Source organism: Callospermophilus lateralis, chromosome 13 (assembly GCF_048772815.1).
Source record: "Callospermophilus lateralis isolate mCalLat2 chromosome 13, mCalLat2.hap1, whole genome shotgun sequence".
Taxonomy (NCBI): domain Eukaryota; kingdom Metazoa; phylum Chordata; class Mammalia; order Rodentia; family Sciuridae; genus Callospermophilus; species Callospermophilus lateralis.
The window spans coordinates 66,076,588-66,099,804 of NC_135317.1; the positions used below are offsets into that span (position 1 = coordinate 66,076,588).

The 23,217-nt window shown below is 32.7% G+C and overlaps 2 protein-coding genes across 3 annotated transcripts in view; one reads left to right on the top strand and one right to left on the bottom strand.

The window, feature by feature from the left end:
• Window positions 1–3,565, bottom strand: part of Spata17 (spermatogenesis associated 17) — a 208,551-nt gene extending 204,986 nt beyond the window's left edge. Inside the window, exon 1 of the mRNA XM_076832137.1 lies at window positions 3,482–3,565. Coding sequence (XP_076688252.1) covers window positions 3,482–3,549 — 68 coding nt within the window. The 5' untranslated portion in view covers window positions 3,550–3,565. The remainder of the gene's footprint in view (window positions 1–3,481) is intronic.
• Window positions 3,566–3,890: 325 nt separating this feature from the next.
• Window positions 3,891–23,217, top strand: part of Gpatch2 (G-patch domain containing 2) — a 171,509-nt gene continuing 152,182 nt past the window's right edge. The window contains exons 1-6 of one of the 2 annotated variants that reach the window (XM_076873098.1): window positions 3,891–4,011; window positions 12,128–12,844; window positions 17,781–17,842; window positions 20,573–20,755; window positions 21,217–21,296; window positions 21,426–21,675. In XM_076873098.1, coding sequence (XP_076729213.1) covers window positions 3,956–4,011; window positions 12,128–12,844; window positions 17,781–17,842; window positions 20,573–20,755; window positions 21,217–21,296; window positions 21,426–21,458 — 1,131 coding nt within the window. In that variant the 5' untranslated portion in view covers window positions 3,891–3,955 and the 3' untranslated portion in view covers window positions 21,459–21,675. Of the gene's footprint in view, window positions 4,012–12,127; window positions 12,845–17,780; window positions 17,843–20,572; window positions 20,756–21,216; window positions 21,297–21,425; window positions 21,676–23,217 lie in introns of those variants that run through there. The other variant, XM_076873097.1, reaches the window with a different exon arrangement.

Here is a 23,217-nt window from a genome sequence, read left to right on the forward strand (position 1 = left end):
ACTTCAGTCAACTTAAAAAATGTTTTTTACATATTTTTTTTACATAAGTCTATCCGACTTAAAATTATTTCAAGTGTTTTTTTTTTGTTTGTTTATTAAAGAAAATGTGACTCAAATTTTGTTAAGAAGCAAAAAATCAGGCCACAACGAGTTAAACTAATAAAGATGAAACTGGAAGAGGAAAATAGAAAAAGAAAAAATAAAAGCAAAATACTTTACTCAATTTAAAAATAAATCACGAGTTTACTTTATTAACTATTATTTTAAAACAGAAGTCAGTCCTCTGCTGGAATCCTCCATGTCTTCCTCTCTCAATCAGAGTAGAATCCTATATCTTTATTGTAGTTTAAGAGTCCCAAATGATCTGGCCCACATTCTTCCATTCTATGCCTTGCCCATTCTGCTCTCCACTGCCCTCCATAATTGGCTTCTGACAATAGGACCTTTCTACTTGCTGTTGCAATTCACAAAGGTGCTTCTCCTAGTATGCCCAGTCATTCCTTTTTTTTTTTTTTTTAAGGACTCCAAGCAAATATCCTCTTATTAGAAGAGCCTCCCAAACCACTCCAAACAAAAAGAATTTTGTTCCCTCTCTTCACCTTTTCTCTATAGCTTTTGCTATATTTATCCCAAGCTGAAATATTATCTCAAGCTGCAATATTATAAATAAGTTTGTTGATGTTTTGTTTTCCTCATGACTTTTTGTTCTGTTGTGTACTCAATATTTAGAACAGTGATGACTACATAGTATGTACTAAGGAAATCTTTAATCAGTGCATTTTTAATTCATACAGTTTGGAGAATCTTATTACAATGTATTAAATTCACCCAGGAAATATTAGAAATGAGTTCCTTTATTGTAAAATATAAAGTAAAATAGAATTTATACATAAGAAATCATGATAGATGAACAGTGACATGTGAGAGGATTATATAACAAGAATGAATTTAAATAAACTAAACTCATCCTAAGCTCTTTAAGTTTTGATTTTTTTTTAATTCCAAAATTTGCCTCTGGTAATGAGAAAAATGCAGAATGCTATGATTAAGTCTTATCAGATAAAGAAGGATCAATATTAATACTACAATAAGTAGAATTTAAAAGTAGAAAACATATGAAAGTGACCAGTTTCAACACTTAGTAATATATTTTCCCAAGAAAGTTCCCTTTTAACTTCATTCTACTGCCAGTCTCATTCTAATGCCAATCATCAGGTAAAAACATTTTTGTCACTACCTTGTTATAGACATAGAAGACTTTGAAAGAAACAAAGAAGAAATTAAACTGTTTCCTCAAACAGTTTCCTACATGTTAATGGATTTGGAACAATATACTCAAGCCATTTTGGACTCTGGATTGTGGTACTTGATGCTACTTAATCAGTCAGACCAGTTTAGTGGAAAGAAAATCTTGAGTCATATTGTACAGAATAGGTTTCAGAGTGAAATTACCTGGCTTTAATACTTCGTAGTTGTGTGACCTTGCACAAATTATTCAATCTAACTGAATCTCATTTTCATTGTTTCACATAATTAAGGAATATATATAAAATTCATAAGGATGTTGAAGAATTAAATGTAAGAAAAGCCCATACACTATTTATTACAGTCTCTCTTTTTATGCAGAGTAGGGCCTCATATGAATTCTTGTAAGAAATATAGACTCTCTGCCACCAAGACACACTGAATTGGAATTTTCATTTTCAACAAGTTCCCAAGGTTAAAATTTAGGAAGAACTCTTCAAGCCAATTACAGATGGAAAATGACATTACTTTATGAAGGAAATTTACTATTTACTTTCCCAGTCATACTAATATTTTATTATTTTTTGCCCTAAACTATCAATACTCTGATTTTTAGAAAAACTAGACAAAATTTAGAATTTTGTTTCCCTTATCAGCTTTACAATTCTTTTAAACTAAAAGTATTATTACTACTAATTATAAATGAAATGTTAGGAATTGCAGTTTATTTTCATCATGATTTTTGCATAGCATTAGTCATTTCTCCAAGCAGTCTCAAAGTTTAGGAAGAGATGCCCATTTTCAAAAGCCAGGAGATAGGGGCAAATGTGGACACTGAAATCTGTGAAGAGTAATTAGTTCCTTTGCTCTTGTCTGGCACTTAATCAGGCTTCCCTCCAATACTGTTCTAGAGATCTAAATACTCAGATTAATACATTCACTCATATCATTGTGAAAACCAAAAGAAATAGATAAGAAAGTTATTAGTGCAATGTCTCATGTATGATCAGTGCTCAAACAATGTTAGTTGTTTCTTTTTTTATTTGCCTTATTATAGAACAATTATTTTTCAAAAATGTCCCAATTTCATGCTAGGATGTGATCATCATAGGGATAGAATTTATTTATGTATTTATGTCATAAATAAATACAGGGCCTGCCACATACATTCTAGATGGATGCTAAATAAAGAGATAATTTCTGAATGCTAAATAGATTATTTCTAATTAGCTATTGAGAATATTTACTTAAACAAAAAGCGATTGAAAGATTCATTGATATAATTATTCAACAAATAAGTATTGTGTAGCTATTAAGTATTAGGAACTATGAAGACAAGGTAGACTCAAAAGATGGTAAGTAAAAAAGAGTATATTATCTCTGCTTCTACTTTAAGACTATGGATATATGTTATTTCACAAAAACATAAAATTGAATTGTTGTAAGAGGCACACAGTGAAATAGTGTGGTAGATAAAAATTAAAATCAGAACAGCTCAGCAAGTTTCTAACTTATTGACATATTTCCACTGGTCTGCCATGTCACTGCATTCTATCACAGTCCAATTTACTTTTTTTTTTTTTTTTTTTTTTTGTAGTTTCTCTTAAGTTGGAAAAACTCCTGGGGCAATGCTTCTGGGCCACTGTTAAAATAAACCTGTTTCTAATTGTGAAGTTTGGCTGTAAGGAGATGGAAAAAGTGCTAGTGTCTTTCTTAGCCCTCTTCTATTAATTAATTCGTTGGCACTAATTATCTTGCAAGAATAGTTCGGATACTTTGATTTTCAGAAGGAAATGAGTCCTAGAACAATTGAGTTCCATGATGTTTGTGACATGACAGAGGCTCAGATCCCTAGACAGAGTGGGGACTCATTGAGATCAGTGAGCTAGGGAGCCTGGGTGACTGCATCAAGGCCATTAAACCTTCAACAGGGAGAAGGCAGATTTTTTCAAACTGCGTTGTGATGATGTCTGATGGCGGTGGTGGGGGTGGGGGGCGCTTTACAATTTTATCTACGCTGAAACTTTCCTTATATCAACCTGAATATCCATGGCCTCCCTCTATTTATAATCTCCTTGTATAGTTAATATTACGTTAAACTTCTGGTTCTGTTTGCACCCATTGAAAGAGGGAACTGAGTACTGAATGAGGGAATTTGTCAGTGGTAAAGTTCCACTGAAAAACTAGTGGCTAAAGACAGCCAGCCCTTTGTGGGATTCCTTTCTGCACGACTTACCGGTTCCTAAAGTAGTACTGATTTCCTACAAACGACGACCGAGCCTGCAGCCGGGCTAACGTGGCCATGGCCCCTGGGCCAGGGGTTTGCAACTGGCGTTACCGTCGGTTTCCTGGGCAACCGGGCGATACCACAGGCCAGTCCCGGGGGTTCCACTTTCGCTCTCTACTCTTTAATGTCACCCTGTTTCGGATTTAAGGGCAATGCTTAGAGAGAATTTTTAATTTGGGGTGTAGCAACAAAGCTTAATTTAATTGTCTCTCTCTCGTTTAGGAATAAAAAGAGGCGTCTGTAGGAAAGGAAAGCAGTGGGGAGGAGAATTATGGTTGCTCCGAACATCCGGTTTCCGCCTCCAGCCAGCTTCCGGAAGCTCTTCTCAAAATGCTGAACTGCTCTTTGGAAGTCTCCGGGGCTGTAGTAGTTGGAGTCTGTTCTCGGGCCTGAGCCACGAGGCCAGGCTCCTGGGTGTCGTTAATGTTCGGGGCCGCCGGGCGCCAACCGATCGGAGCTCCAGCCGCCGGGAACAGCTGGTGAGGCTGTCGGCCCCGGGAATGGGAGATCAGGAAATGTGTTGGCCAGTGGCCGCCGGACCTGGAATCCAAGGGGGAGGGAGTTGTGATGGATGATCTGAAGACTTCTAGGCCTTGCTGTCACTCGTGCTTGTGATGGACGCAGTTTGAGGGAGGCATTTTGATGTGTGCTAAAGATTTGTGCAGGAACACGGTAAATGCTTGCTGATGGCTTGTCTAACACTTAGGGTATTTGGGACCGAGTTGGTCAAGCTTTCCGTAATTGATCTCTCCTTGATTACTGGTAAGACCTATGGACAGGAATGCTTTATTCCCAATTCCCCTGCTAAAACTGCCAGATCATAACAAGTTTCTTGTAAGACCAAATGCCAGAAATCTATAGAGTTCTGGAAGTAGTGAAGGAGATATCACTCTAATTCCCCACTCTTTATGAGGGGAGTAGCCTACCCATTTTCCACTACTTTGAATATACCATTCTAGTTCAAAGGAGATGTGTATGGGTGTTGTTTGGGAACACCAATAAATTCCAGGGTTAAGGCTGGGGTTTGGTAGGTCTATAGTATTATTTCACCAGTGGCACTTTCAGATAAAACATTGCTTTAAATTTTCAAAGTGCTTTCACAAATTACACTTTATTCTGTGACAACCTATGATACCAGAATATCACAGGCACAGAACGTTTATTTAAGTGACTTGTCCAAAGTTGCCCTGCACATTTTAGAGATAGAGAACAAGATGTCTTTAGAATTTCTTATTGAAAACTATGATTCAGTCCTGTTTTTCTTTCAAATATTTTTTTTTCCTGCAAGTATACACAAGAAAATCAGTGAAACAGACAAGCAGACTTCTTACAATCCTCAAACATAAAAAGTTTTTACCAAAGCAGTGTAAGAAATGTGACGTTAAAATACATATTCATTCATAAATGCCACAGAGGATAGAAAGACTCTGAGGAATTCTGAGTCCATGAGGGATTCTTGCAAGTCTATGATCTCAAAATTTCTTACAACTGAAAAGTTAAAAAAATTTCTTACCCAAAGTATTTTGAGTTGGATCAGATCATTTTATACTTCATTTTATAATGAATATAGATTTGAATGAGCTACTTTAAAATTCTTAAATGTACCCTGAGAATAGTAAGGGTCACTTTCAAAATGAGCTATTTTAAAATTAGTGTAATTAGCATAAAATAAAAGCATAGTTTTAAAATACTTAATTTTATTTTGGCAGTAGTACATAGTTGTGTAACTGCTCTACAAAACAAGATAAAGGACATTTCCACCACTCCATAGTTTGTTCTGCTTGTGTGTTTCTTAATATTTCACCACTCATTTTGTTAAGGAGGGAGATAAATGTGCTATATAGATTGATCTGCTTTTACTAAGGTGATATTGATTTGTAGGGTAAGTACTGTTTAATTAAAAAATATGATCCTCTCAACTCCTTGCTGTACTTTGCAACTCCTGTCCAAATCATGGGTTGATACCTCTGTATAATATCGAGAAATGTCCTTCAATTCTCTATCTGTCTGTCTCTTTTTAAAATATTTTTAGTTGTAGATGGACACAATAAACTTTATTTTGGTTTGTTTTTGTGGTGTTGAGGATAGAACCCAGTGCCTCGTGCTTGAGAGGCAAGTGCTCTACCCCTGAGCCACAACCCCAGCCCTCCTTCAGTTCTCTTTTGATGAACCTATCCAACTTTTCCTGTTGGCATGCAACTCACCCTTTCTAATGGAACCAGAATAGAACATAGTGCCTAGTGTTTTTGAATGAAACTACCTGATTTGACAGAATGAATGTGTTACAGAAAACTAGAACTTTTATTTTCTAGTTTATGTGCACAATTGTCCAATCATTCAGTATTTCTTAATAGATTCTTTCATTAATTGAACAATCATTATATACCATACATGTTTGTTTTATCCCAGTAATGAAATCATAGTGCTGCTGAGGTTGCTACTATCATCTCTTGTAATTCTTTTGAGATAGGTACATCATTCTTTGCATTTTAGATAAGGTGACACAGGAGGGAAAACAGTTTAAATAATTTACCCTAAGTGTCTCATTTGTAGTATGATTCATGTGTAGCTAAAGAAAATACCTAACCACCCAGGTGTATACTGCCTGAGTATCTGAATAACATACAGTATCTCTCAGATTTGTTAAGCAACCTGGAGTCCCTGAGGAGTAACTGAGGTACCTGAGGTAGTTAACTTCTCTTAACTTTTCTTTCTTCCTTCCTTCCTTCCTTCCTTTCTTTCTTTCTAACATTTTCTTCAATGTGGAGATTAGTTTCTTAATTTTTAGGCATTTAGTGCTTAAAGTAGATGATTTCTTTATTGAACTATGATATTCTCTTTATTTAAATTTGTTATATGGTTTCCTATTTTTTTTGCTTTCTAATTAATAAACTGTATGGATTCTGGACCTTTGTTTCTGTAATTTTGTTCCTATTTGGTATTTTGATTTTCTTTAGGTCTGGAAAAGTACATAGTAAAAATTGCATTTTGGTTAGCTGTTTCTTTGATTTGTTTGTTTTTTGTTTGTTTTTTTTTTTTACTCTCAGGTTTACTTAACTTAGGATTCTCTTTCAGTTAAGGATCAAAGCAATAGATGGTATGATTTTGGGCAAGCAATTTATTTTTTTTATAGCTTCCTAGCATCCTTGTTTCTGTCTAGCTAAAAATGAAGAAACAAACAACAACAACAACAACAAAAAACCCAAAAGAATGCTCATTTAAATAATAAATGGTCTTGCCATATTAAATCACTAATTTAAAAAGTAGAATTAGACTTTTTTCTTTAAAACTAATCACGATTTTTGTTTACAATAAGTTGCTAGAGTAAGAGGAAAAGAAAACTTTCTAGATGTTCACCTTGTTCCCCTTGGTAGCAGCTGCCAGCAGTACCTATAATTAAATATAAGTCAATGGAGCTTTGCCCCCATTATGGGAAATGAGTTTTTCAGTTTGGTGGTGAACCTTGTGACTTTTAACCAGGGAGCATTATTTTCTTTAATCCTTTCTTTTTCATTTATATCTGTATATCAGGTCAGATATACTCCATTTTTCTTTTAAGTTAGGAATTTAGGGCCTCTTTTTAACATGATAGAGTCCTTAAAGAGTCCACAAACTTTCTAAGACTATACCACAATTTTGTATACCTGTTGTCCTACAGTGCCCCAACATTTGTAATGCTTCATGACCTCAGAAACGTTGAGGGCCTTAGCTTTTCCTATGTTAGCCTCAGGATTCATGGTAAGATTGTACCTTAAAAGCAGAATGACTTGCTTTTTCAGTGACCTGTTTCTCTTATTTGAGGGTGGAGTTTGTGAAAGGTAAAATAACTTCTTTCAACATAAAGTACTTCCTCTCATCCTCACAGAGTGCCTTCAGGGTAGAAATTGTGCTGATTTTCATGATGAAAATATAGAAATCAGAAGTTAATTGTTTAAGGTGTTGTTGCTAATGAATATAACAGAATTTAATTCCTAAATTCATAGTTTGGATTCTAAAACTCATGTTCTATTGTTACTTCTTGGCCTTTTTTTCTGTAGAGAATTCTTTTCATATATATTGCCTAATGTTAACATAAACTTGAAACTAATCATTTATATGTTTCAGAAAAAGATAGATTTTTTTTCCCCACCCCAACCCACTTCCTTCTAAAAGAGAGAAAAAGGTTACTTGTGATTCATACTTTGCATGGATAGTTCAAGGAACTTCTATACTAACTTAAGTATTAACATTTAATGTTAGGTTTATTCTTGATTTCCTCAAATAATAATGTCCCCAACATATGAAAGGAGAAAATTGAAGACATAGTCCTTAGTAAATTACTAACTTGAGATAAAGACTTATTTTGATAAATGATAGTACCATTAAGGAAGGAAATTATAATGAGCAGCAGAAATCTTAAACTTAAGATAATTCTTAAGGATCAAGCTGTGTTAGACATAAAATTTGGCCTTTCATATAGCCTCCTTCATATTTACTGTTTGTATGTTTAGTCACTGATTGTCGTGATCCACACTATTGTATGTTGATTTTCGTCTGTACTGTTTGGCTCATTGCTGTGGACTTTTAGGACCAACTAATCCTTTTCTATTCAACCTCTCTTATCTTAATAAAACCTAAGATGATATTGAAGTATGTAATTCTATGACTGTTTTAAATTTGTGAGTACTCACAGATACATTCATCAGCATAGTTGTTGACTGTATACAGGGTTACTTTTGAACACAGAAATAATACATGTTTTAGAGAGGCAGAGATTTTTACCATGTACTAAGTGATGAGTATTTGATTTTTTTTCCTTAACTAGGTATTTAATAGTTCTAATGATTACTTTTTAGTTATATCTCGAAGTTTTTTTTTTGGTGTTGTTTTTATGGTTGGGTTTATTTAGCAGAAACACATATATATCCTTTTATTATATAGTTGCTTGTATCAGCATCTAGGCAAGGAAATACTGATTAATTTTTCTATACATACTGTATTTTTTTCCTTAGGAATGAGTGGGGTTTCACAAACAATAATTAGTAATAAAATAGTTAACTTTAGTTATTGGGAGTTTCCGTTTTCTGGGTGTTCTTTTCTCCTGCTGTCCCCACCTATATATATTTTAACAGCAATTTTAGAACTATTGAGCCATCTATCAACTTCTAATCTTTTGGAGAGGTATAAGCAGTATGTTAAAACTAAATAGCTTCCTGATTTTTCTTTCTTAAGCCAGAAACATTTGAAGGAAACCCCTAAGCTAAATATGATGAGGATAAAGTATTTAAGTACAGTAATCTTCTGATGTGTCAGTACAACTGCCAAAGCAAATAAATAAAACAACTATTTTTCACTTGATTATCTTATTTTGCTTTTATTTCTATTGACCAGTTGATGCCCATTTTATCTGTGAAATGTTAGTGAAGCAGCTTAAGCTTAACATTAAGTGTCTAATATTATTGGCTCATTAATAGGGATTTTGATTGGGATTAACTTGTAGAAGAGTCTAGGTACATTAGACTATAAAGAAAAAAGTCCTTTGAACTCTGAATTGCACTTAACAATAAATGTATTTTTTTCTGTTTTCATAGAATTTTCGAAGAAACTTAAAAGTAATTTTCAGTTAATTTGTATTTGAATGATATGGAATAATTTTGATTCTTCTAGTTAAAAATTTTTTAATATATTTTATTTCATTTTGTGAAACAAAATTGAATAAGGCTGACACAATTTTAATGAGATTAAGAACGTTTACTTTCATTTTGGTAATATTGGTTATATTTTATTAGTTATAGTAGTACTTTTTCAATAAGTAGTAATTTTTCAACAAGTAATACTTTTTCAACAAGAATTAGAGTGTCAGATTTCAAAGGATCAATTTTCCAGTGTTAAGACTACTTACTTTTCTGTTTTTTGTTTTGTTTTTTTTTTGTGGTACTAGGGATTGAACCTAGGTTTTTGCTTGGTAGGCAAGCACTCTGAACTGAGCTACATCTTCAATGATTTTTTTTACTTCTAAAGTATAGTACCAAATTATAACTTCAAAATAAACTGCAATTTTATTTGGAGGTTATGTTCATCCATTGAGTTAATTTCATGTTTTAATATTTTAAGCTATTTATTCATCCATTGATAAGAACGTCCTATCTTCACAAAGAAAGTTACTCCAGATTCAGGTGAATAGTCATTTAGAGAAAGGATCCTTATTGTAATATATCTTAGACTGGCATCAAGTAAGTTTTCTTAAAGGAACAATATAATATTTGGAGATAATAGGTCTTTCAGACACATTTCTTTAAAAATATGGTGTTAAAGGAAAAGAACAAGACATTCATTGCATTAAGAGAAAACAGAAAGGCAATTATTAGCTTATAGATAATGGTAAAAATATTCATTAAGGTTATCAATGAAGTCAGAATTGTAGCCTCTATTTTGGCTTCATGCCAATTCCTATGTGATATATATTTCTATTAATTTAATGCTATATTCTGAGACCAGTTATATATAGAACCCTTATAAAAAAAATCTCAGTTGCCTTATTTAAAATATATATTTGAACCACTATGTTTTTGAAAAACATGTGTCCAGACATGTGTGTTTTTACATTCAGATTGCCAAAGGAGATAAATCTGGAAAATATGAACTAAAGATAATGCTGTGTTATATAATTGTTGACAATATACACTCAAATAACCAATACAGGGTTGGTTTTTTTAGCTCATTCTGCTTATTCTGTTTTCACTGGCTATACTATCTTGTATCTTGTGTTGATTTAGCCTCCCACTCCTTTCTCCTATTCAAAATAACATAATGGCTTTTACATATAGATGACATATATATTAAAATGAAAGTAATACTGCTTGGTGCTAAATTAATCATAAAAAATATAGACTGGATACTGGAATTAGGTAGTTGAGTAAGCATTGGAGCTCTGGAATGAGACTGAGTTTGAATCCTGTCTCTATCACTTAAATGTCATATTGTGAAGGAAATCTGGTTTTTTTTTTTTTTTCATATGCCACCTTATAGGATTATCATGTGAATATGAGGTAAAATATAGAAAACACTCAGAAATAAGCCTGGCAAATAGTAAACACTCAAGTGTTAAAACTATATGTGTGTATAATATTATAAATGGTAAATCCAGTTGAATCATGATGTATGTGTATTTTTTTTCCCCTTAGGTTATCATTAAATGTAAAGGAATAGTTATAGGTTATTACAGGGAATTTGCTAAAATCTAAAATTATAAATAATAAATGACAAAGACTCTATAAAGTCTATTGAGACCAAGGGTCATCAAATGGGCCAGGCACTATTTGATTTTATAAATAAAACTTTACTAGAACACAATCATACTCATACATTTATGTATTGCTTGTGGCTATTTTTGCATTATAATGACAAATTGAGTAGTTGTTAGAGACCTAATGGCCTAAACAGCCTAAAATATTTATTATCTGGCCCTTTGCATACCCTTGCTAATAGACTCCTGGAACTACGTAGGCCTCTAGAGGCCAGTTGAGAATATTTTTATCCCTATGAGCCTTTAGACCTCAATTTGAGACATGATTGCCCATGGTCTTTTTATGAAAGCTGTACATATCCAAACTCTCTATAATGTTTAAAAATAAAATCAGATACCTAGGCTCTATATCACACCAACTAATTTAAAATTTGGGGGTATTGAGTTTGGAAAGAACTATATAATTTATTAAAGTTCCCAAAGAAGACTGATATTATCCTTGCTGACTAAAAAAGCCTCAGAGACTACTTCAGAATAAATTAATGATGGGCCCTTTTAGACCAGCGAGGCTCCAGTTTTGATGTAAATAGTTTCTGCTTCACTGGATTATATGCTTAGTGTGGCCTAAATATATGCTTAGTGTTTAAACTTTTTTTTCCCCATATATTTTAAATCTTGACAATACCGGTCTTTCTGCTTGTCTCTTGTATTGTAGCAGTGATTAGGTACAACATGTGGTAAGTAGAGGATTTTATGCTTCTGTCTTCATTTAGAAATTAGTGGGCAGGGAGGGGACTGGGAAAGTTTTCTCTGCTCTGAGGAGAATCGGTTCAAGAAAAGGACAGAGATAGTCAAGGAAAAGTGATTTAAACAGAAAGAGCTTTTCTTTCTTTCTTTCTTTCTTTTTTTTTTTAGAGAGAGAGAGAGAGAGAATTTTAATATTTATTTATTTATTTTTTTAGTTTTCGGCAGACACAACATCCCTGCCTGCATGTGGTGCTGAGGATCGAACCGGGCTGCACGCATGCTAGGCGAGCGCGCTACCGCTTGAGCCACATCCCCAGCCCCAGAAAGAGCTTTTCCATAGTTACATAGTAAAAATATATGGTTTGTTCTGTTGCTGACACTATATTTACTCTATTTTGAAATGATTTCTGTTTAATAAAAGAACTTATGCATGAGGATGCTTTAAAAGGAATCACAATATTTGAAATGGTAGTACATTCACTAGGAAAATAGCTTCAAACATTTTGTAATGACCAAATTTTAGTCCAATATAGAGTGAATCATCTGCTGTAGAAGACTCAATTAGCATGGCTTAGAGTGACTATTTTTTTTTTTTTTCCTTTTTCATTCTCTAAAAAATGTAGGCATTTCAGTAGAACCATGGAGGAGCTGGTTCATGACCTTGTCTCAGCCCTGGAAGAGAGCTCAGAGCAAGCACGAGGTGGTTTTGCTGAAACAGGAGACCATTCTCGAAGTATTTCTTGCCCTCTGAAACGCCAAGCCAGGAAAAGGAGAGGGAGGAAGCGGAGGTCTTACAATGTTCACCACCCGTGGGAGACTGGTCACTGCTTAAGTGAAGGCTCTGATTCTAGTTTAGAAGAACCAAGCAAGGACTATAGAGAAAATCACAATAATAATAAAAAAGATCATAGTGACTCTGATGACCAAATGTTAGTGGCCAAGCGCAGGCCATCATCAAACTTAAATAACAATGTTCGAGGGAAAAGACCTCTATGGCATGAGTCTGATTTTGCTGTGGACAACCTGGGAAACAGAACTCTCCGCAGGAGGAGAAAGGTGAAACGAATGGCTGTCGATCTCCCGCAGGACATCTCTAACAAACGGACCATGACCCAGATGCCTGAAGGTTGTAGAGACCAGGACATGGACAATGATAGAGCTTACCAGTATCAAGAATTTACCAAGAATAAAGTTAAAAAAAGGAAGTTGAAAATAATTAGACAAGGACCAAAAATCCCAGATGAAGGAGTAGTTTTAGAAAGTGAGGAAATAAGCCAGACCAATAAGGACAAAATGGAATATGAAGAGCAAAAAGTCTCAGATGAGCTCATGAGTGAAAGGTGACTTTTATGTTTTCTAAATATAAAAATATTTGTCTACAGTTTGTGGTTGAATGTGTTTTATATTTTAATTAATTCTATTTTAAAATAATTATAAATTGTAATGATGATAGTGATATTACTATTTAACTATGATTATATTTCCTAATAATTTATGATGTTTTGCACCAGGCAAAATTGCTTATTTGATTTACACGAAGGCTTCTGATTGTGTTATAATGACTTAATTTTTAGCTACAAAGAGAAAAGGAAATGGATTTTCAGTGGGAAAGAATGTACTTTTGAATAATAGCACATTTGTAACTCTTAGAATTGGATATATAATTATTTATTTGGTTAATTATAGAGTTTTAGCCTTTGGTGCTTTTTAAAGTACATGGCTCATTCTGATTCCTGAGAATCAAAAGTTTATACCACTATGACATACAAATGGTTTGATATTTAAAGTATTAGCTTGGTAGGTATTCTGATTATTGATAATTATAAAACCTAATTTATGGTCTATGTGATTTTGTCATTAGAAAAGTGGAAGAAGCAACAATCCTTTGGCAGTTAGTCTAATACATCCATTCTAGGAAGCAGGTGTACCACTATGATAATTGTTAAATCCTATTTTTACAGCATCAAAAGGTAAGTGATAATTTTCATTTCACACAGAACTGATGCTACTTGCAAGAAATGAGATGTTGACACTGTTCATCCTTTTAGGTGTATGTCCTTAAAACCAAATGCGTATGAGTCAGAAAAAAAACATTACTTACGTATGGGCTGGGAAAAAGTATTTGATTTTAATTTGTAGCATCAGGTCATTTTTATAGGATATGGAAATAATTTTTATTCTTGTTGTATTTGTAAATATGATTACAGACCTGACTAGAACCTGGCAAGAGTTTATGGAATGGTTCTTTAATTAGACATAGTTTCTATTTATGTTATTATTCTGAAGAAGTAAAAAGTGAGAAAAATGTTTTAGGAAGGCTTTGAAAAGTTTATGAAATCTTTTCTTTCAAGAAAGTTGTGATTTTTTATATAGAAATGGGAATCATTTGTACCTTACTATTGGGCCATTGTGACTGAGGACCACTCAGTCTGTCATAAAAGTAATTATATTATTGCTCAGTTGCTGGGGGGAGAGTGTGTGGTTTTGGAGATAACATTCTTGATTCTGGGTTATTCACACTTAGATTGTGCAAACCCCTCCTTTTTTTTTTTTTAAATGTCTGCCTTTTATTGATCTATTTCGTAGGACATCTGCCTTTTATTGATCTATTTCGTAGGACATCTGCCTGGGAACAGAATTGAGATGAAAATCCTATCATTTATTTTCCTTCATTGTAAAAAAAATATTTGAGTACTCACTAGGTTTGATCAGGTTACCCAGAAGTTAACAACCCAGGTTCAAGTCTTCAAATAGAATATTTTCGTTCCTGAACAAAATAAAAAATATGTGCTTGCTCTGATTTTAAAAAAACTTTTCTGTAAAATAATTTTTCTCTTGCCATTTAAGAATTAGCTACAGTTTTCTTCTATGGGAAGATTGTTAAACATTTAGTATATTTTCCTAACACATGTAGATGTTTTTTGAGACTACATCCAAAGTTTTCCTATTATAAAAAGCTGTCTATATGTTTTCTTGGAGCTGACTTGTAAATAAGAACAGCATTACTCTGTGTGTTTTGTCTGTGTGGGTCTCAGACTTAACAAACATTTCATAAACTACTATGTAATATTCACTGGTAGCTGAATAATAATTCAGACTCTCCTCAACAGCCTCCTGGCTGAATTAGCCAAATGCTGAAATGGAATGTGCTGTGTGGCAGGTACTCGTGAGGCAAAACTTCCTAAAGAAGCTGCACTAAAAGCAAGAACTAAGAGTTGTTCACAAATGTGCAAAGTGAAAAGGAGAGAAGGAAATAGCATCCCTAATTATAATGAACAACTTATGCAAATGCATGAATTCTGACACCAGTACAGTACATTTGGAGAAATGTTTGTAGTTCATTATTATTAAAATATAAATATGGCTTCAGCCATAACATTTCTTGAAGGTCCGTGTGCTATGGTAAATGGTTTAGATTTCATCATGTAGGTAATGCGAAGTCAGTGAAGAGTTTTTAGCAGTGGAGAAACTCAATTAGGTTTACATTTTATCAAGATAACATAATTTTGGCAGCAGTGTTTTGTTTACCTTTGACTGACCTCCAGTCTGTCCAGTAGAAAATGAATTATGGCTGTACTAGTAGAGGAATATTTGAGAGCAGTTTTAAAAGGTAGAATCAATGGGAGGTAGACTGTGTTTGGAAGGGTAATGCTCTCAGATAATGCCCAGGTTTCAGTCATAGAAAAATGGTAAGTGAACAGATCAGGAAAAGGGATTTGTATTAGTGTACATACATTTATTCAGCAAACAGTCATGCAGTATATTCTTATATGAATAATAGTAATAAAAATGAAACCAAAAAAAGAGATGTCCTTGAAGATTAGTTGCAATGACCATCAGCAGCTGAAAATAAAAAGCCTTTCTTCCCTTTAAGTTCTTGTTCTGAATTATTGAACAGAGTAAGATGTACTTGATGTAAATGGAGCAACAAGCTATATATCATGTAAATAAGGATATATGTTGTAAACATAAATGTAAAAACTATCTCAAAGTAGGAAAAGAATCATTTAGGACTAAAAGCCGTTCTTAGGGAATTTTGATTTCCTTCTATCTTTAAGAGAGTGAGCAGGTTGGGGAAAGGAGAAAACTATATATACCAATTGGAGACAGAACATAAACAAAAGATCTGAACTGATGATGGGAAAAATATAGAGAGAATCCCACCAGTAGAAACCCTTGAAATCTAAATTTAATCCAATAGGTATAAGGTAGTAATTTCAGAGTTTTAAATAGAAGAATCTTATAATTTATGAATGTGCATGTGTGTATATTATAACTTTTAAAAAATTGTTTTAAATTTATAGAAAAATTGCAAAGACAGTTCATAGAATTCATGTATATCACATTCTCATATATTCACACCCAGTTTCCTCTGTTGTTAATATCATATGCCTTATTGTGGTACCCTGTTAACAGTGATAGAACCAATATTGATACATATTTTAAGTAAACTCCATATTTTATTAGCATTTCCATTGCTTTTATTTAAAGTCCTTTTTCTGTTACAGGGTGTCACATGACTTTTAGTCATCCAGTCATAGTTTGCAAAGATCAACCTGACTATATGTAGAATTAATTAGCATGGCATAAATCTGAACTCAGATTAGAAGATCATGGTACCAAAAAAAAAGTAGTACATTGATTCACCATCTATAAATCTGTACTCTGAAAAGCTGTGAAAAACTTAGTTCTTTGTGAGAGACTTTGACCTGTTTTTAATGTGCATATTTATTTGTTCAATTGAAAAATATAATAGATTTGTTTATGGAATGCTATCCTAGATTTTTAGAGTATGCTTTTCTAAAATTTGAGTAATTTTGAATTTGCCTCCAGTTTTTAGAAAAGAAATTGTGCCCAGAGGCATGGATAATGACCTTCATTTGAGTTATGTTGATGGAGGCAACAGGAAAAACAGGAAAATGATCAACAGTAGTTTGAACTTGCTAAGCAGAAAGATAAAGTTTCTGAAGTGGGTTTAATACTATAATATCACTATGCATAGAACGCATATATATTTAAATATATATATTTTTAAATAAGTCAATATGGATTTGATGCCCTTGAAAATATTTTATTACCAATTTTATACTATAGGGAGCTTCATGTATTCACTTACTTTGAAGAAAGTTAAAAAGATTCTAATTCAGTGCTCCTTGGAAGAATGTGCCTCTTGACAAATGCCTATACTTTTTGTTAATATTTACATTTTAAAAGTAATTAAAACTGAAAATTGATGTTTTTTTTTCAGAAAATATGTGGATTTAAATCTCATCAATAATTTTAACCTTAAGCATCTCAGTTTAGATATTGTATAACAAGATATATCTTTTTTAATAGATTACATTGCTCTAGATGTTAATGGAAAAAGTATTTTAATTAAAAAATAATCACCTAGGGGCAATTTACTGATTGGTTAAAATTAAGAACTATAGTACAAAGAAAAGTACATGAGGATTAAAAAAAAAAAAATCTTTAGCAGCCAATATTTTAAACTAACTAGACTATCATATAAGTTTTACCCTGTTAGAACTAATAATGACAGTTTGTTCTTATTGGTCAAATATTTGTTTTATTTTGTATGTTGCATGTGTCTCATATTCTCCAACTCCTATAGAAGTAATGAGAACCCATGTGATTTTTGTACATGCCCTTCTTAATATTAGTAATATACATTTTGTTGTTCTGAGTGACCTTAACTTTGATTTAGTGGATTGTCACCATCTTAAACTTTTTTCCTCCATGTGAAATAATGGAGTTGTTGTGAATTCTTAAGGAATGTCTTTTCTAGAATATTTGCAAATGTGGAAGTGAAAAGTAATTTCATCCTAGGCCCTTGTATTTCATGTACTGAAGAAAATCTTAGCCTGTTTTTGATTGAGACTTTTTTCATCTTATCAAGCAGTGGTGTTTCAGGAGCAAGCTGAATTGCAAGGCATAAGAAAGGAGCAGTGAGCATTTGATGAAAGCAGATAATAAAATGCATCAATTGTGTCAGCACCTCGTTGCAGTCACATCTGGCTTACTGTCAGGGTCCCATTAGATTCCTGTGGTTTTATGTGCCAAAAATAATATGCTCTGTAGTTAATGGAACCAGGATATTTGCAGTTTGATTAAAAAAAAATCATCTTATTTTCTTTCAGATCTTTGTCAGGCTTAAGTTCCATCTCTGAGCTGCCATGTCTCTTTAAAATTTTACGACTGAGAGATCAATTGTTCTTTTGATCTGTTTTTTTTTCTTTCTTTTCTTTTCTTTTCTTTTTTTTTTTCTTATTACAGTGATTCCAGCAGTCTCAGCAGCACTGATGCTGGTTTGTTTACCAATGATGAGGGAAGACAAGGTACTGAAATGTGATTTTCTTCTCTTTGGAAAAGCATCTTCATTTTAAAGTTGTGCTTATTACTGGTTATTTCATAAGATGAAAACTGCAATCCATATACATCACACATTCTGCTTAGTGGCCTGGGGTTTAGTGTTGTAGCTGTTTTTTTACACCATATAGAATGTGTCCTATCTTCCTGACCTAAAGCAATTGATTATGCCTCAAAGCTGGTATGTGGCACTAATAATATTAAGGGAGGATTATCTTCCTTGAGAAAGCTTTACATACCTCAGTTTGTTCAATTTTGTCTCTTTGAGCAAGTTTGCAAGACACTGGTTCTCATTCATCACCTGATTCCAAATGTATTTAAAACTGTTTAAGCATTCATAAGGGTGGATTTGCAAGTCATTTGTCATTTTTATTCAGCTGTGACATTTATTCATCCTATTCAGTTTGTAAGTAATTAGATGACTTCCATGAATTCAATATTATAAACTGTTAAACAGAAATGTATTACATCTTAGATGTTTTCTATCTTTGGAACTTCCTGAAGCTTTTCACACTTTAACATGGCAGTATTTTGAAGCTGTGAAAAATATGAATACCCTAACAAGGGGATAGGATTAATCTTTAATGGGATTAATTTCATTTTAGTCCAGTCTGTTCTTAACTGTTTCCCTTTTTAAACTCCATACAAATCATGAAATAAAGCTTAATACCTATGAATACTTATCACAGTTTCCTCTCTTTAGAATCTTGATCAATCATCTAATGATGTTTTGAAAAAAAGGATAAAGTAATAGCTGCCCACACTTTTTTCTTAATCTGTTCATCTTCTTAGCAATATAAATAATGTATGTGGAACACTTACTCTTTTTATAAATCAGATGTCCGAAAAAAGTAGATATATAAATATTTTAAAGATCATAGACTTTTAAAAATGAGACTTTGCCTGAAATATGTTTGAACCTTGGAACAAAATGAGCTTAACTATCTTGAATATATACCTAAATCTTATTATAGATTTTTTTTACTCAGAACTCTATTATAAATTTTGATATTAGTAATAAAACTTTTTTAAAAAATAACTTTTGACAAGATTATCATTGGAAAACAAGTGACTTGTAGTGATATGCTAACATGTATTGTGAACTACTATATTTAATTTACTTTAAATTCTCAAGTCATTCTTTGAAAACCCTATTAGTTCCTGTGGGTTTTTTTTTTTTTTTTTTTTTTTTTAATGAGGAAACCTACACTAAAACAGTTGAAGTATAACAAAATACTAAAATTCTAATTGGTTTTTCTGACTCCTTGCCCTTGTTGTTAATCAACAGCTATTTTCCTTTTAAGAATAAAGTTGTGTATCACATAAAAAAGAAAGTGACTTCATTTTTCTAGAGTAATGCTTTCTTGATGGGTATGAAGATCTACAGTAGTCAATTTCAAGTGACTCCCTGCTTTTTATTGTGTTTAAGAAAACTGACATGACATTGTAATGTAACTCTTATTAACTCAGTACTCAGTAACTAAGTATTGATATGTAAGTGCTATGAATTGTGCTGCTTTGAAAATCAATTTTATTAATTCCTCAATTGAAACAAACAAGTGACTTTAGTTTTAATTTTTCACCTACTCCATTTGAAACACAGCTGATTTCTCATAAAATCGTTTTTAATTAAAACTTAATATGGTATTGTTCGTTTGTTAATTTTTGGTTTTCAAAATCAGAAAATTTTTTCTGTAAAGGGAAAAAGTTTACGGGTCTCTTAGACCCTTTTAGAAAACAGAAATAGCAGTGACTTCATGAACAGAAGACTAATGAATCTCAGGTCATATTCAAAATGCTGTTTGTTTCTTTAAAATGCATTCTGTGTGTTTATCTCTTCATATGGCTCTTAATAGTAAAAAAAAAAAAATATTGCTTCTTATCAACTCCCCATTTCAAACTGAATTTTAAATTGATATTCACTATTCTATGATTACACTCATGAATATTCAAAGAAGTCAACATTACTGAGTAATGTTCTTTTTAAAAAATATTTTGCGTGTAGATGTTAGGTCTAGTTTCTTCAGAAACTATGGTATTGTCAGTTTTCATTTAAAATCAACTTTTTCAAAACTATTTCTTAATGAACTTAATTGGATTAATTTCATTTAGTCACATCTGTTCCTGATTGTTTCCCCTTTTCCACTACATACAAATCATGAAATTAAGCTAATTATATACCATTATCAGCTTCAAAGAGCAGGTTCTATAGTTTTATACCTTTTAATTCCTGGTAGGCAATTAAGGATTGTCTTTCTCTTAATGTGGAATGAGTAGTTACTTAAATACATTTTCCTACTTTTTTGCCAAAGGATTAGCCAGTTTAATATTGTTTTTCTCATTTTCAAAATTGGTTGTGAAATAGTATTTTGTGTATTCGTTGATGGCAGTGGTTGTCCTAGTAATGAGAGTGTTTCTTAAGTGAAGCTGTGGTATAGAGTAAAAAGGTTTGTTTTTAGATGATATGTATGATTGCCAGATAAAATTCAGGATCCATTGTTAAATTTGAATTGTAGATAAAAAACAACTTTTTAGTGCAACTGTGTCCCATGCAGTACTTGCACATTCTTAAACTAAAAATTTAGGACAAGTACAACATACTTATATTTACCTGATGTATTTTTATTATCACACAACTCAAATTATATTTTTGGATGCTAAAATTGAATTTTTGGGGAAAATCATTTGTATTTTTACAGGTGATGATGAGCAGAGTGACTGGTTCTATGAAAAGGAATCAGGCGGAGCATGTGGTATCACTGGAGTTGTACCCTGGTGGGAAAAGGAAGATCCTTCTGAACTAGACAAAAATTTACCAGATCCTGTCTTTGAAAGTATCTTAACTGGTTCTTTTCCTCTTATGTCGCATCAAGGCAGAAGAGGTCAGTAACACTTCCTTATTGGTAGATACAATGAGCTTGTGGTTAGTCTTATGATATTCATTGAAAGAGGTTAGGGTAAAATCTTAGAGAATGTAAACATGTGCTGTAAAGATACATGCTGAAAGTGTACTAACCTACTCAGTTTTTAAAATTATTAGAAAAATTTACTAGCTTTTATGCTAGGCTCATTGTGAGAATATTGTTGGGAATGTGAATTGAAAGAAAAGTGTTCTGAATGTTACTCCTTAAGGTCAAAACAATAGACAGTTGAGTGCTGGCTGCCTTAGAATCCTGCTAGCCATGGCCTTTGTTCATTTAAGGTGTAAGTTTTGCATTTTTTCCCCCCAGTAATATTCATGGCGTTCACCTCCATCAGCAACTTTTACCTCTCTATTGATAGGATCTCCTTCTATGTACCACTGATCATAGTATCTTCTAAACTGATTACTTTGATTTTCTAGGTTTCCAAGCCAGACTAAGTCGCCTTCGTGGAATGCCTTCAAAGAATATTAAAAAATCTGGAGGGAATCCAACTTCAATGGTAGGCATGCCTTTTTTTATTGAATTGTCATGTTTGGAAATGTTTCCATTTCTATGGAATAAAAAGCCACATCCTCATCCTTTATTTATATTCTAATGTTATACTTAAAAATAATCCATTTTTTTGTAGGCTACAAACTGGACCAGTGAGATTCCCCTATAAACCAAATCTTCTAATGCTAATAAATTAGTTACGTTTTGAACATCTGGGGAATGACATTCGAGGGAACCTGGCTCCTGTCCTCTTCCCTGGAGGAATATCATTGAAGTGAGAGCCTCTTTGATGCAAAGATGGGGCTGTTTTTGCTGGAGGACTGGTATTCTTCCTTTTAGTCAGAAATGAACCTGATTGGGGAGGCTTTCTAGAGATCTAGGTTGGCCCAGGGTGGATAGAAACTACTGTAAATTTTACATATTTTTCTCTTTTATGATTTTTCTTACATTGAATCCATTTGTGTATTACTTGCTTTGCCAAAATGCTAACAAAAGCTAGAAAATTAAAAACTTCCAATTTAACCTAAGTAGTCCTTAATGTTTATATTGTTATGAGTTAAGAATTAATTTTTACATATCTGGTTGTTGTAAATAAAATAACGTGATGCTTTGACACTTATGGTTAATTTTAGAGAAGTCTTCTATAACCAGCATTATTTAAAATATTTGCATTTTACTCAGGGTATTATAACAAGGGCTAAGATAAGTAATAGGTAAGGTTGATAACCTTTGCTAGAGTTTGTATTTTGTTCAGTTTCCTTTCTACTTGGATAATCTGCTCTGTATTGCAAACTCATTGTATTCTATAGTATAGTTTTCATTGTACTGCAAAAATCATCCTACTTCTTAAACTAAGCACAGTGATAACTAGTCTGCACTACTAGAATCACTTAATATTACTTTTCATTTGCAATTACCTTTTAAGTGATCTGTTTTGTCTGATACCTGAAATACATAAAAATTATTTTGACTTAGAGCTTAATGAAATCATGTGAAACCTAGTATTTTAACAAATACTGTGTGACTCTGAATCATTGTCATTTCTAAAAGTGAGAGCTGCTTGTTCATTCTTAGAATGGCAGACCATATGTGTCACTGTGAGTTTCAGAAATACTTGCATGAGCTCATTTTCACCAAGCAGGGGGGAAATGTAACACTGCTATTGATGGTTAATTTAGACACTCTACTAAGTTCAGGCCATTTGAGTTTCTTTAAATGGTTTTATTAAAATGATTAATATTTTTATTAAATTCTAATAACTGATAAAGTCAATGTGATTTAATATGTGTATTTTTATATTGTATGGATTCATTGTTAATTCAGCATTTAATGGCTTACTTAAATATGATTGGAAAAGAAACTTAAAGTTGACATTGCTGTTACTTAAAGTTATTACAATCAGAAAGACTTTAACAAAAAATTAAGCAGAAATTGTGATGTCTCCTTTTAGATTACTTGTCTAAACTGGAGAGATTTAAAATGATAAAGTACAACTTTGAGTCTCTTTTGCATATTTAAAGTGATATCTAAAGGTATAATATTTGGTGTTTAGTAATTGTAACTAAGCTTTTTTGTGCTATGTCTTTGGAGTGAAAATTCGTGTGTGTGTTTTTTTTTTCTGAATTGCATAAATGATTTTATTTTATTTTGTATAATGACTGTCTTTTAGATCTGAATAAGTCACTTTAAAACCTTGGCCTATGAACTTTGCCTTACCAATCATGAATCTAGATGAATGCTATCTAGTTCTTGGTTCAATTTTACCTATTTTTATTTTTGGTTCACTGCTTGCTTGAGCATAGCTGGGATTTGTAGCCCATTTTCTAGGCTTATTGCAATCTCACTGTGGTATTTTATAGAAGCTATTACAACTGATAGGCTAGCTTCATGGTATTGATGATACATGGCTTAACCATACTAAAAGCTGC